Source organism: Periplaneta americana, chromosome 11, assembly GCF_040183065.1.
Source record: "Periplaneta americana isolate PAMFEO1 chromosome 11, P.americana_PAMFEO1_priV1, whole genome shotgun sequence".
Classification (NCBI taxonomy): Eukaryota; Metazoa; Arthropoda; class Insecta; order Blattodea; family Blattidae; genus Periplaneta; species Periplaneta americana.
The window spans coordinates 7,604,079-7,616,519 of NC_091127.1; the positions used below are offsets into that span (position 1 = coordinate 7,604,079).

The 12,441-nt window shown below is 37.1% G+C and overlaps 1 protein-coding gene across 6 annotated transcripts in view; it reads right to left on the bottom strand.

The window, feature by feature from the left end:
• Positions 1-2,133: 2,133 nt before the first annotated feature.
• The window catches only part of IP3K1 (inositol-trisphosphate 3-kinase-like protein), a 357,189-nt gene continuing 346,881 nt past the window's right edge, over positions 2,134-12,441 (bottom strand). For all 6 annotated transcript variants that reach the window (XM_069838895.1, XM_069838893.1, XM_069838894.1 and 3 more), the window contains 4 exons: positions 9,477-9,848; positions 7,679-7,813; positions 4,560-4,907; positions 2,134-4,241 (listed from right to left, as the gene is read on the bottom strand). In XM_069838895.1, the coding sequence (XP_069694996.1) occupies positions 4,152-4,241; positions 4,560-4,907; positions 7,679-7,813; positions 9,477-9,848 (945 nt within the window). In that variant the 3' untranslated portion in view covers positions 2,134-4,151. The remainder of the gene's footprint in view (positions 4,242-4,559; positions 4,908-7,678; positions 7,814-9,476; positions 9,849-12,441) is intronic.

The following is a 12,441-nucleotide window of genomic DNA, read 5'->3' on the forward strand; positions in this document are numbered from 1 at the left end:
CCAGACAGAGCGTAAATTTGAATTTGTGGTAGACTAAGCAAACATTACAGATAGGGTTACCAGACGTCTGGTTTTTGCCAGACATGTCCTGCTTTTTAGGTTTGTCCTGTATCCAGCCAGGCATTGTGGAAAATCAGAAATTGTCCTTCCTTTCTCTTTCATCAGTTCTCAGTGAAACAAAGAGAGAAACCATCTATGTCTGGAGTCCATTACAGGAATTATGTTTGTAAAATTTAATTTAAGACATTTATCTTGTGTGAATTTCCACAAGTATTTACTGGGTAACAACATTCCTTGTTCAAATAAACTGGATCATTAGACAAATGCCAACCATCAGGAAATTAAACAGGGTATAAGCTTATTTATCTGTAGCCTGCACTTAAAACAATTTAATAAGGTAGACCTAACAACTATTAACAGTTTTGTAGCAATTCTATTGCATACTAAGTCTAACAATTTATCTTATTGTATAATATATTGAAAAGAGAGTCATGTCACATGTCACAATATCCCATTTTTTTGTGGGAAAATCCTGATTTTTCAGATAAAATGTTTTGATTTAATTGTTTTCACCTGATAACCTTAGTTAAAGAGGGTTTTCTTGAGGTACTTCTGTTTTCCTCCATCATTTTACCAACACTTTCCACCTTCCTTCCATTTCTTCTACCATCTGTAATATATTAAAAATATACTCGGATAAGTGTTGAATGTAAGCCCTAGTATGGATTTCTGATGCTAATATAGGAAGGGCTTGAGGTTCTGGGGCTTATCAGACACTCTTCTGAGGATGGAACCAGGCTCTGTCGAGCTGAGGCATGATGGCCCACATCTCAGCATCAGATTCACGAATGTCATCCAGGCCACAAGTCTGACTTGGACAATCATTGCGTATATAGGGTGCACAATGGTCCAAAGCAAGCTTAAATGAAAAGATTTTAAAAAGTCAAACCAGGCCAAAGCCTATTTTTCTGTTCTTGTGCAGTATCATGTTTGTAAGTAGTTCCCGAACTTTTAATTTACTTATCTGTTTATTTATTTACTTGCTTGTTAAGCTAGCTTTCGTTGTTTATATACAGTATTTACTTATTTTATTGCACTATCATCTTCCTGAAAATCTTTCAGAAATTATGATAATAATATTGAATGTACCCTATTCAATTTAGCCTGCAAAACTTTGAATATTGGTATGGTATATTTAATACAAAATATGTTTTGTTTTACCCTGAAATTTTGTTGTGTGTCAAACTAGTCATGAACATAATAATAACTGAAAATCAAGCTTTCAGGTAGAACTCCCTCTAAAGTTGATTTGAATAATTTCAAAGGAAAAATTGTTCCGGGGCCAGGCATCGAATCTGGGACCTTTGGTTAAACGTACCAATGCTCTACCAATTGAGCTACCTGGGAACTCTACCAGACACCGATCCAATTTTTCCCCTCTATATTCACAGACTTCAAAGTGGGCTGACAACCACAATTAAAAGTCACACAGAGTTAGTGTGCACTCAATGTTGGCTGCTTGACGGTTGTCAGCCCATTTTGAGGTCTGTGGATATAGAGGGAAAAACTGGATCGGTGTCTGGTAGAGTTCCCGGGTAGCTCAGTTGGTACGTTTAACCAAAGGTCCCAGGTTCGATGCCCGGCCCCAGAACAATTTTTCCCTCGAAATTATTCATAATAATAACTGATTTTCAATGGGACCCTAATCATATGCCACTCATTCTGAAAAGCTGGTAACCACTCATCAGATATAAACAAGCTTGTGTCCATGCTGCATATGAAGCGTAACTTTAAAGTTAACATGACTGTGAAGAAGAAAACTTGTAAAAGAAAATATCACGTAATTTCACTTCGAACTCTCTAGTTGGGGAATCAGTTATTTCATGAGATACACAGCTTTGCTTCTCTTTCAAAGAATGCCATAGATTTTTAATATTTCAAAAATCATAAATTATCTTCGACCTAGTTTGAACCTGCCTTTTCAGATTCAATGTTAAGCATAGACTGCTGAGGATGACTCAACTAAATTCACTAAATTGAACGGTATAAGCTGCAGAATTTTTGGTTGCAGCAGTACATAAAAAAATATTCTGGAAAAAGAGAGGAAACTTGCAAGAATAACATAGTCATAGATAATAATATATTCACAAATTTATTAATACTTAACAAAGTACATAAAAAGCATTAATAGTGTATCATGAGAACAGAAGACTACACATGGACAAATACTTCTAACAAGCTACGAACCTGAAAACTACCTTAACATTCGAGGCATGTGGACTAGAACGCACTTCCAGTTGGTGTGTTTGGTATGGTGTGCAATTTTCAATCAAAAATCAACTTAAAACTTACACTATTTTAAAGATTACTTAAATATAATATATTAAATAAGAGAACTGAGTACAATATTATACACTCTGAAATCTATCATCTCCAAGTCCCGAGATATTGAAACACTGTGTTGTAACCGCAATCGTCCCTAATCAACTTATTTGTAGCAATGCAAGAAATAAGTGAAAAGAGTATTATTCTCGTACAATACAATTATTCCGTGAAACGTTGCATGATACACCTTATCTCTTAATAGCTCCGGTTCCATTTCGAAAGCAAGGAAGTTGTGTCATTACCTCACACGATTTTTAAATCTTAATTTTGTAACATCATAACCCATTATTATACTGTTTGTACTGTTCGAAATTCTGAAATTATCTTGTAATAACTTTACAATACAAATAGTTTGAACACAAGTACATCAACTGATGAGTCTGCATCAAGTCATGGGAGTTTATGTCAGCCACACAAACCCTTAGACTCTTTCGACTCAAATGTAATATAATCTCTTAGTTGTACATATCCTGACAAAAAAGTCAGACATAAATTGAAAGTTGAGTAACAATTTGTATTCTTTCAACAACAATTCCTTTTCAAGTGAACATAAATGTACTATCACAATATAAAAATGGATTACAAGAAGTTTTCGTTTGTTAATTATTTCCAAATTATGTGAGATGGCTTTAACTTCTTAAAAATTCTAAGGCTTATTTAATTTTTGCCTACATATTTTTGAGAATGAATTTGATCCATAAATTGTTAGAAGACATAAGGTACATCAGTACAATTTACAGTACATATTTTATAATGATATTACCGGTACTTTAGAATTGTTTTAACAGATTACTGAACAAATTTGTGGTAGTTAGTGAACATTTAAGACATACGAGTTTACAGACATTGTATGGCACAAGTTGGAGACATCATACTAGTACTTCACAGAACCGTATTTTGAAATCCTTTTTTCGAAACAATGTCCTAAGCAGAATATCTTAAATTATTATTTTTTAAATGTACAATTCACTCTGATGTTCCCTGCGTTTCGAGAGAACTGCAAGGGTTCACTTTCATTTCAAACCCACATAAGACTCTTACAACATGCAATGAATCACATATTCGTTATTTTAACGGAAGCAAGAATTCTTACAATAAATTCATTTTCGTAACAGTTTTTATGTGTACAGACATTACTTCTGTCATCTTGCAGTCTCCAGTTTGGAAAGCATATAAACAATGCTACAATGCTTGAAAATCGATCGAGTTACGAGAATGTACATAATGTAAGCAACAAATTTGACATAAAGAAACTGAAATTCCAAATGAGAATAATTTGCTAAATAATGGATCGAATACAAAATATTCTTTATCCGAGTGATAATTTTTTACCTGCATCAGACTTTCCATATAAACGCAACAGAGCCTGTGATCAGCAGACAATGTTATTGCACTTCATAAAGACAGATTTAATTCTAAAGCTGATTTAAACTACAGAGAAATCGGATTTTTACCATATTGTAAATATTAAGGAGCAGGAAGAGGAAGACTGTCTAGAAGTGCATGTAAGGCCATTAGCATTGGAGGACTCTCAGGTATTTTTCACATGTAATATAATAATTTACAGATAGTATCCAAAATTTACTTATGAAAGGAGTTTGTTGGAATATCATAGAGCTCTCCCATGGAGATGACAACGGCAGAATCATTCTCCATCTCTGATCACCTTCACTTTGTGACCGGCAACGATCTCTGGAGCTTCACATGAAGCGAACCCCATAGCTTCAAGTTTTCACGTGACTCTTGATTTTGTACTTCGTTTATCTTCAAGATTTTAACGATGAAGATTTACTAGCGGGCCAAACAGCATTTTTGCAATTTGCTGGTGGTGACTTCAGATCTACTTCTTCCATAATCTGCAAAGAAAAAAACATAGAATTGCAGTGGCATGCTCTGGTGATGTCCGCTATTGGGAAGTTTCACTGTAATGTGTATAGTGAGCGGGAGAAGAGTTCGGGGTAGGAGAAGATATGAGATAAGACGACATTAAGATATATGGATCATATGAGGAGACAAAGAGGAAGGCAGAAAATAGGAAAGATTGGAGAATACTGGGTTTGCAGTGGAAGACCTGCCCGTGGGCAGAACACCGAATGAATGAGAAAATGGCGACGACTGTATTTTCAAAGCACAGCATACATGCAAAGACACTTTTAAATATAATGAATACTTACGCTGATGAGAGAGTCGAGGCCAAACAGGAAGCCCTCTTCGTGGTTGCCCTGCTGCCAGGGCTGGCGATGGTTCACCACTGTTCCGTTAGGCACTGGCAAAGTTTTGGCGAAGTCAATGATCCAGGCTCCGACTTTCGTATCGTCGTAGATCATGAAAATGCTGCTGCCCACGACCTCGTGTGTTCGGAAGTAAGTCGATTGTTCAAACTTATCACGAATTTCTCTCAGACGAGCCACGAGCCTCTGTCTTGTGTCTTCTCGTCCTCCCAGAAACAGCGCCATGTTCACCATCACCTCCTCACGAGATTTCACTTTCTTCAAGTCTTTAACGGGAGGGGAACCACGGAACTGAAAATGTAACAAACATAATATATTAATATTCAATAAGTAAATTACACTAAAATATAGTATGTCCACAGAAACACCCCACGATTACAAACGGGTATAATTTTAAACTTTATACTAGCATCATAAGAAAGGAAAACTCAAAGAATTCCTGTATGTCTAATTGCCGGCAAAAACTATAGATGACAGCAGCAGCGATTAAAAGCTGTTAATACTGGCTTTGTTCGTTCAGGTTTGCCAGTCTTGTTATTTTTGCATTATGTTGTTGTTGTTCTTTTCTAATGGCAGGCATTTGAAAATAAAGTCATTTGACCTCTTGCACTCCAATATTTTTCAAAGATATTATCATGGCCAGCCACTGAAGCACAGATTTTGAGGTGTTCCGAATCCATTTCTTGGTTTGAGTTGCACAATGGGCAGTTAGGAGACTGATATATTCCAATTCTGTGCAGGTGTTTGGCCAAACAATCATGGCCTGTTGCCAATCTAAATGCAGCTACGGGCGATTTTCGTGGTAAATCGGGAATTAACTGTGGATTTTGATGCAGAGAGTTCCATTTTTTCCCTTGGAATTGTGTTATGAAATTTTGTTTGTTGAAGTCTAAGTATGTAGATTTAATAAATCTCTTCACAGAGTAATACGTAGATTTAGTAACAGGTCTGTAAGTAGCAGTGCTGCCCTTCTTTGTTAAAGCATCCGCATTCTCGTTTCCCAGGATTCCACAATGGGATGGTATCCATTGGAATACAATTCTTTTATTGAGTGATATTAATTGAGAGAGCATTTTAGTTATTTCTGCTGTTTGAGATGAAGGTGTGTGTTTAGAGACGATTGATAGAATAGCTGCTTTGGAGTCTGATAATATAACTGCATTCCTAAATTTATTGATGTGGCATAGAAGATTCCTGAGACATTCACTTATTGCAATGATTTCACCATCAAAACTTGTTGTTCCATATCCAAGAGATCTATAAAGTGAGAAGAGACAGCACGTAACACCTGCACCGGCACCTTGTTCTCTGGAGATCAAGGATCCGTCAGTGCATAAATGAAGCCAGTTTTGTGGAGGGTACCTAATATTAATTGTTTCTAAAGACAATTGTTTCAGTATTTACTTCTGATTTCATATTTTTGCATTATTGCACTGTAGCAATGTTCGTAAACATCTAACAAACAACTGGCAAGAAGGCAGATTGGCGTGCTGCAGACCAAGACAACGTCTTTTTCAAATGGCCACCGAGGTCCCCAGACTTGAATGTCTGTGACTTCTTCTTATGGGTTTACATAAACACCTCTCAGAATCAGCAAGAGCTGAGACATTATATCTGCGATGCCACTGAGTCCATTCCAGTAGAAATTTTGAAGTGCCTGTGACACGTGAGTGCACATTGTTTGTGAAGTATGCACTACAACATTTTTGAGTTGCTTTTTTTTTTGACGTTGTCATTTTCATGTACATATAACTACCGACACAGACGATATATACATATCCTTTTATAACCACGGAGGTTTTCTGTGGACATTCAATACTTGTATGATAAGATAAGATAAGAGATTTTCAAGCACACCCCTTTCTGTGACAAGCAGGTAGCACAAGAACAAAATACAGGCATATGGCGATATATAGGACTGTCGGGAAAACGACTCTGATTAAATTTTCTTGTGGTATACTCAACAAGCACAAGCCAGCGCGAAAATTAAACTGCAGAGTCTTATGTAGGCTGTGTTGAACAGATGTTATATTGAAAATTATTTCGTTATCGGTATAATAAAATCATCAACAAACAAAGGCAACACCACAGGCTTTCTTTGTGACTGAAGCACGTGTTTCTATTCTGAAGAAATGCAACGATACTGGGGGGTTATCAGGATAACGTAAACAAAACCATATACTGAGATAGACAGATCAAGTTCTGAAACTTTCTGTTCTCCACCAAAGTTGGAGCTATATCTGGATCACTTATTTCCAGCATGGCTCCTCCTCTTTGTTTACGTTTTAAGCTGGCCACCTTGTTGCACATTCTATATACTTGTTTGCTGCCGAGCAAGACAATATATTAATTAACTGCTGTTTATTAAATGTGGAAGCAGTGGAAGTGCATAATGTCATCTGCGACCAATGACAAGACGCGCACATTCAAATGTAGCCGAGCTGCAAAGTTGTCGGAAATAACAGCGACGCGGTTATATCAGATCCATTTTCTGCTATGTGCAGCAGACAAACCGATATTTTTAATTAGAATCATTAAAGTTACAAAGAAAGATATTTCATTTGTCCTCCACACTTCGGTAAGATTCCTCAGCATGTACCTCAAGAGTTCAGAACAGAGTAATGATCACTGCTCTGATTCGTCTTTATAAATGAACAAAGAGGGCTTTTATATGCAGCACACACAATCAATGATTTTAGTTCCTTCTTGATAAAAGCTGCATTTAAGATTCTTTTTTGCCTAAAAGTTCATCACCCTTGGCTACAAATGAACGCATGTACTCTGGGTCTTGCAATACGCTTGGTTGCCACTGGACCATGAAGAACAACCCTTAATGGAAGTTAAAATAGTGTTTAATGTTGGATAAATCGCAATATAGCGAACGCCAGTAGGGGAAGTTATCTCCACCCACATGAAATGTGCATTCGACACAACACTAGCCTATCACGTAGAGTGTCTGATGAGCTAATAGGGGAAAAGTGGAAGGGGTCGTGGGCTGAGCTTCTACGTTCGCTATATTGCGATTTGCCCTTAATGTTAAGACACGAAGTTGAGCTACTCACTCTCATTGCTTCCACTCTGAATCCCTGGCTGCAGGTTGAACTCTGCTGCTCTCGAAACTGCATGTATCGGAGTTTGGTTACAGCTTTATCCCGGTGTTCGTCAGAAGAAGGTGCTGATGGGTCGACAGCCACCATCTGAGGATCAAACAACAGACTATTAAAAACAACGTCATAATCGTCTTCAACTTTATCTTCAACATAATGAGTTGATCTGTTATTAATGGAGAAAAATTCGCTCCGGCACCGAGGATCGAACCTGTGTCTCCCAGTTCTAAGCACTGGGCTCTCTAACCGCTGAGGGAAAAAGAACCAAAGGAGAAAGATTCGATCTGGTGCGGTAGGTTGTGCTTTGGCGTAGCTCAGTGGTTAGAGCGCCCAGTGCGTAGGATTGGAAAACCAGGGTTAGATCCTCGGCGCCGGAGCAAATTTTTCTCTCTTAAGGGGAGGCAGAGGTGAAATTTTCGAACAAAACTGAAGAAAAAATGAAAATTTGGTTTTTTTGCATTTTTATTATCTTTATTTTGATATTCCGATGTTAGTTTTTGATTTTGTGCCCTTAAAAGTATGAAATTAAAATCAAGATAACTGTATTATTATATTATTCCCATAATAAACTAATACTTATCATTATTTATATACCTTCTCTGAACATATAAATAAAAAGAAATATTGAAAATTTCTTACAGTATGGTGCATGGAGCATTTTATATAAAACGATATAAGGTTTTATAAAATTATTAATATTTACAGAACTATTGTACTTAGAAAGTTGAAACTTGGTATGTCCATTACTAATAACATACTTAGTATCCATGATCAATTTCAAACAAATCGGATAAATTTTGTGGATTTTGAAATATTCACCTCTGCCTCCCCTTAATAACAAATTCACAGATAATTCTGTGGGACCAAAAATTAATCTCTACATAGATTGAGTTCAATTCTGCTGGTCTGTTCTGTACTTCAAGAGAAGAATTCTGCAGTGCTCGGGAAAAGTGACACAAGTCAGTTTCCACAAACCTTTTTTGATAATTTATTGACAACTTACGGAACATCTGCTCGCTTGGGAAAAAATACATAAGTATTTCTCCCATTACAATAATTCATACAGAAAAAAAATCAAATCGACATAAACCAGTGTAAGTTGTCAATAAATTATCAAAAAAGGTTTCTGGAAACTGACTTATGTCACTTTTCCCGAGCACTGCAGAATTCATCCTTCAATTTGGCCAGAAGGTATGTGACAGTTCACTGTCCAGTTTGTAACTTAACTTGATATTATTTTAGAGAGTCTTTCTTATGACATTCATTCATTTTATTCCATAGATCTTACATGAGCAATGAAGCTTTAAGATGTGGAACAAGTCAAATTTTTTTGTTGTCTTTTCGACATTTCTGGTCTTCTCTCCTGGCAGTGGCTTAAGCCAAAATTTTACAATATTACAATTACAATTTTTGCAAATTTTTATAGTTTTACAATTTAGTAATTTTATACAATTTTTACAATTTTGTGCTATTTTTTACAATATTTTGGCGAGATGTAGTGAAATGAGGTGAGGTCCGAGGATTCGCCAAAATATTACCCGGCATTTGCCTTTTGGTTGGGGAAAACCTCGGAAAAACCAGGTAATCAAATCAAGCAAAGTTCGGTTAAGCAAGGTTTTACTGTTGTATAATTATTATTGCCTTTCTGTCCAAACAGTTTTGAAGTTCATCACAAAGTGAGCAGATACACACACAACACAATATTCAATGTCTACCTAGAAGTAAACTATCATACGTGTAACTGAATGCTCACCTTCTCATACAAGTCGGGTCTCGCTGCGGTCTTCTGGACCTCTGATTCGAGGAAGGTGCGGGTTCCCATCTTCACATCCATCACGTGGGGGTCACAGAAACCATGAAGCAGGTCTTGAAGCTCGATGAACTTCTCGCCCTGGTACTCCACCTCCCGGAAGTACCTCGGCACAATGTCTCTCATGGCGGGGTCCGCCCCCAGAGCTTCGTACACCTCACGCTCTGCGTTCTCAGGCCCACCATTACGCTTCTTCCAGATGGTGCCAGGACCTGCTGGTGCGAAGCAGTCTGGATGTCCCGATAGCTGAAACCACGAGTTCTGCCTGTTCTTCAGAAGGATGTCACTAGCTGGAGCTGTCAGATCTAGGGCATTCTGCAAACACAATGACAAGGATATTAAGTACTGTAACTAATTGTATTGTATTGTATTTATTAACATTCCATGGTATTCATACATTGCTTTACAGCTAGAATATGGAACAAGTCAAAAAACTTAATACTATTATAAAGTCTTAATTTATAGTCACAGTCTAGATGAAATATATACAGACGAGATTTACAATATAGTCTACTAATACAACACAAAGTTTTGGTATCAATTTCATGAAGTGTTATTGAATGTCATGAATTCATCTACAGAATAGAAGGCGTGAGAAATTAGGTACTTCTTTAATTTGGCCCTAAATAATCTTATGTTTTGAGTTTCATTTTTTATATCGATAGAGAGGCTATTAAAAATTTTTACTGCCATATAACGCACTCCTTTTTGATAGCACGATAGACTTGCTGATGGAGTATGAAAGTCATTTTTTGACGTGTATTTATGCTATGAACTGTTGAATTAGTTACAAAGTTTTCACGATTACATAAGGGGAAGATTATTAATGAAAATATATACTGACGAGCCATGGGCATTATTTGTAGTTTTTTGAAAATAGTCCTACAAGATTCCCTAGATTTGGCACCTACTATTATTCCAATTACTCTTTTTTGTAATAGAAATATACTGTTACTATCTGTGGAATTTCCCCAGAATATTATTCCAAAACTCATTACCGAATGGAAGTATACAAAGTATACTGTTTTTAAGGTATTGATATTTACTATCTTTTGCATAGATCTAATAGCGAAACAAGCTGAATTTAGTTTGGGGGTAATTTCTTTAATATGATTTTTCCAATTTAAGTTAACGCTTACGTTATGTTTAATTCTCATTGCGAATGAGCCTTTACTGTAGGCCTACATGATTATTTGGTGGAAATTTGTCGAATGATAAGAAGGTAGAGAATCCTTCCTGCTGAGATTTAAAATGCCTTCTGTCGCCGTTCCGCCAGTATTGTGTTTGAATGGCCTCGTGCACAGCATACGATCACGCCATGTTGAGGTCGCACGTCTTAAAACACCATTGTGATGTACTCGTGTCATCTTCCGGGTTGGGAACACGACTTGAACTATCTCTTCACGCAGTAAAACGATACCTGTACTCTGTAGGTACGAACACAGGCAAATTCAATACATATGATAACAACTAAGCTCTGGTTTCCACAAACAGTCAACAAGTTGGGTAACCTGATGGTCTAGACGCTTCATTATTTGTCTCACTTTGTTATGTTCAAATCTGCGTGACAATTCAACGCCTGTAAACATTGTTTCAAAATTTTCCAAGGTAGGTTACGAGACGAAGACCGAAAAGAAACTACAAAACCAAACTATAAACATAATTATATATCAACGAATGTATGAGAAAGGAGACTGGCCTGAAGATTTTACGGAGACAGTGTTGCTTCCAATACCGAAGAAAAATAATGTAAAGAATTCAGGACTATCAGCCTGATATCACACTCGGCGAAGATTCTTCTGCGAATACTGAATCGACGTTTATATTATCACATGGAAGAACAGCTGGAAGAAGAGTAGTTTGGCTTCAGGAAGGGAAAAGGTACGAGAGTTGCAATTGGACTACTACAAACAAACGGCGAAAGATACCTCAGAAGAATAAAGGAGTGTATATAGTATTTGTGGATTTAGAAAAGGCGCTTGACGGAGTGGATTGGAATAAACTGATGAGAATCCTAAAGAAAATTGGCGTGGATTGGAAAGAGAGAAGGCTGTTCAGTAATATTTATATGAAACAACGAGTCAAAGTCAGGGTAGGAGAAGATATGTCGGAAGGGAAATAGGGAGAGGAGTACATCACCTACCCTGTTCAACATCTACTTGGAGGATTTAGTGAAGAACTGTTTTCCGAACATGGGAGGAGTGATAGTAGGACGAAGAAAAAAAGTGTATAATATTTGATGATATGACATTGTTAGCAAAAGAGAAAATGATACTAAGGGATATGCTACTAGAGCTAAATGTCAGCTGTGAGCAGTATGGGATGAAGATACATGCCAACAAGACGAAGAGCATGTAGGAAGAAAAGTAAAGAGGGTAAACTTGCGAATGAGGCAGTAGAGCAAGTGGACAGCTTCAAATACTTGGGGTGTACTATATGCAATAACATGAGCTGCTGCCAGGAAGTCAAAAGGAGGATAGCAATGCCAAAGGAAGCTTTTAATATAAAAAGGAGCATCTTCTGCGGAGCTATGGAGAAAGAACCAAGGAAGAGACTAGTGAAATGCTTTGTATGGAGTGTGATATTGTATAGGGCAGAAACATGGACATTACGACGAAATGAAGAGAAGCGAATTTGAAATGTGGCTATGGAGAAGGATGGAGCATGTGAAATGGACAAACTAAGAAACGAAGCTGTGTTGGAAAGAGTGGATGAAGAAAGAATGATGCTGAAACTGATCAGGTCATTGGTTGAGAAGATATTGCCTTCTGAAAGATGCACTGGAAGGAATGGTGAACGGGAGAAGAGTTCGGGGCAGAAGGTGATATCAGATGATAGACATTAAGGTATATGGATCATATGCGAAGACTAAGAGGAAGGCAGAAAATAGGAAAGACTGAAGAATGCT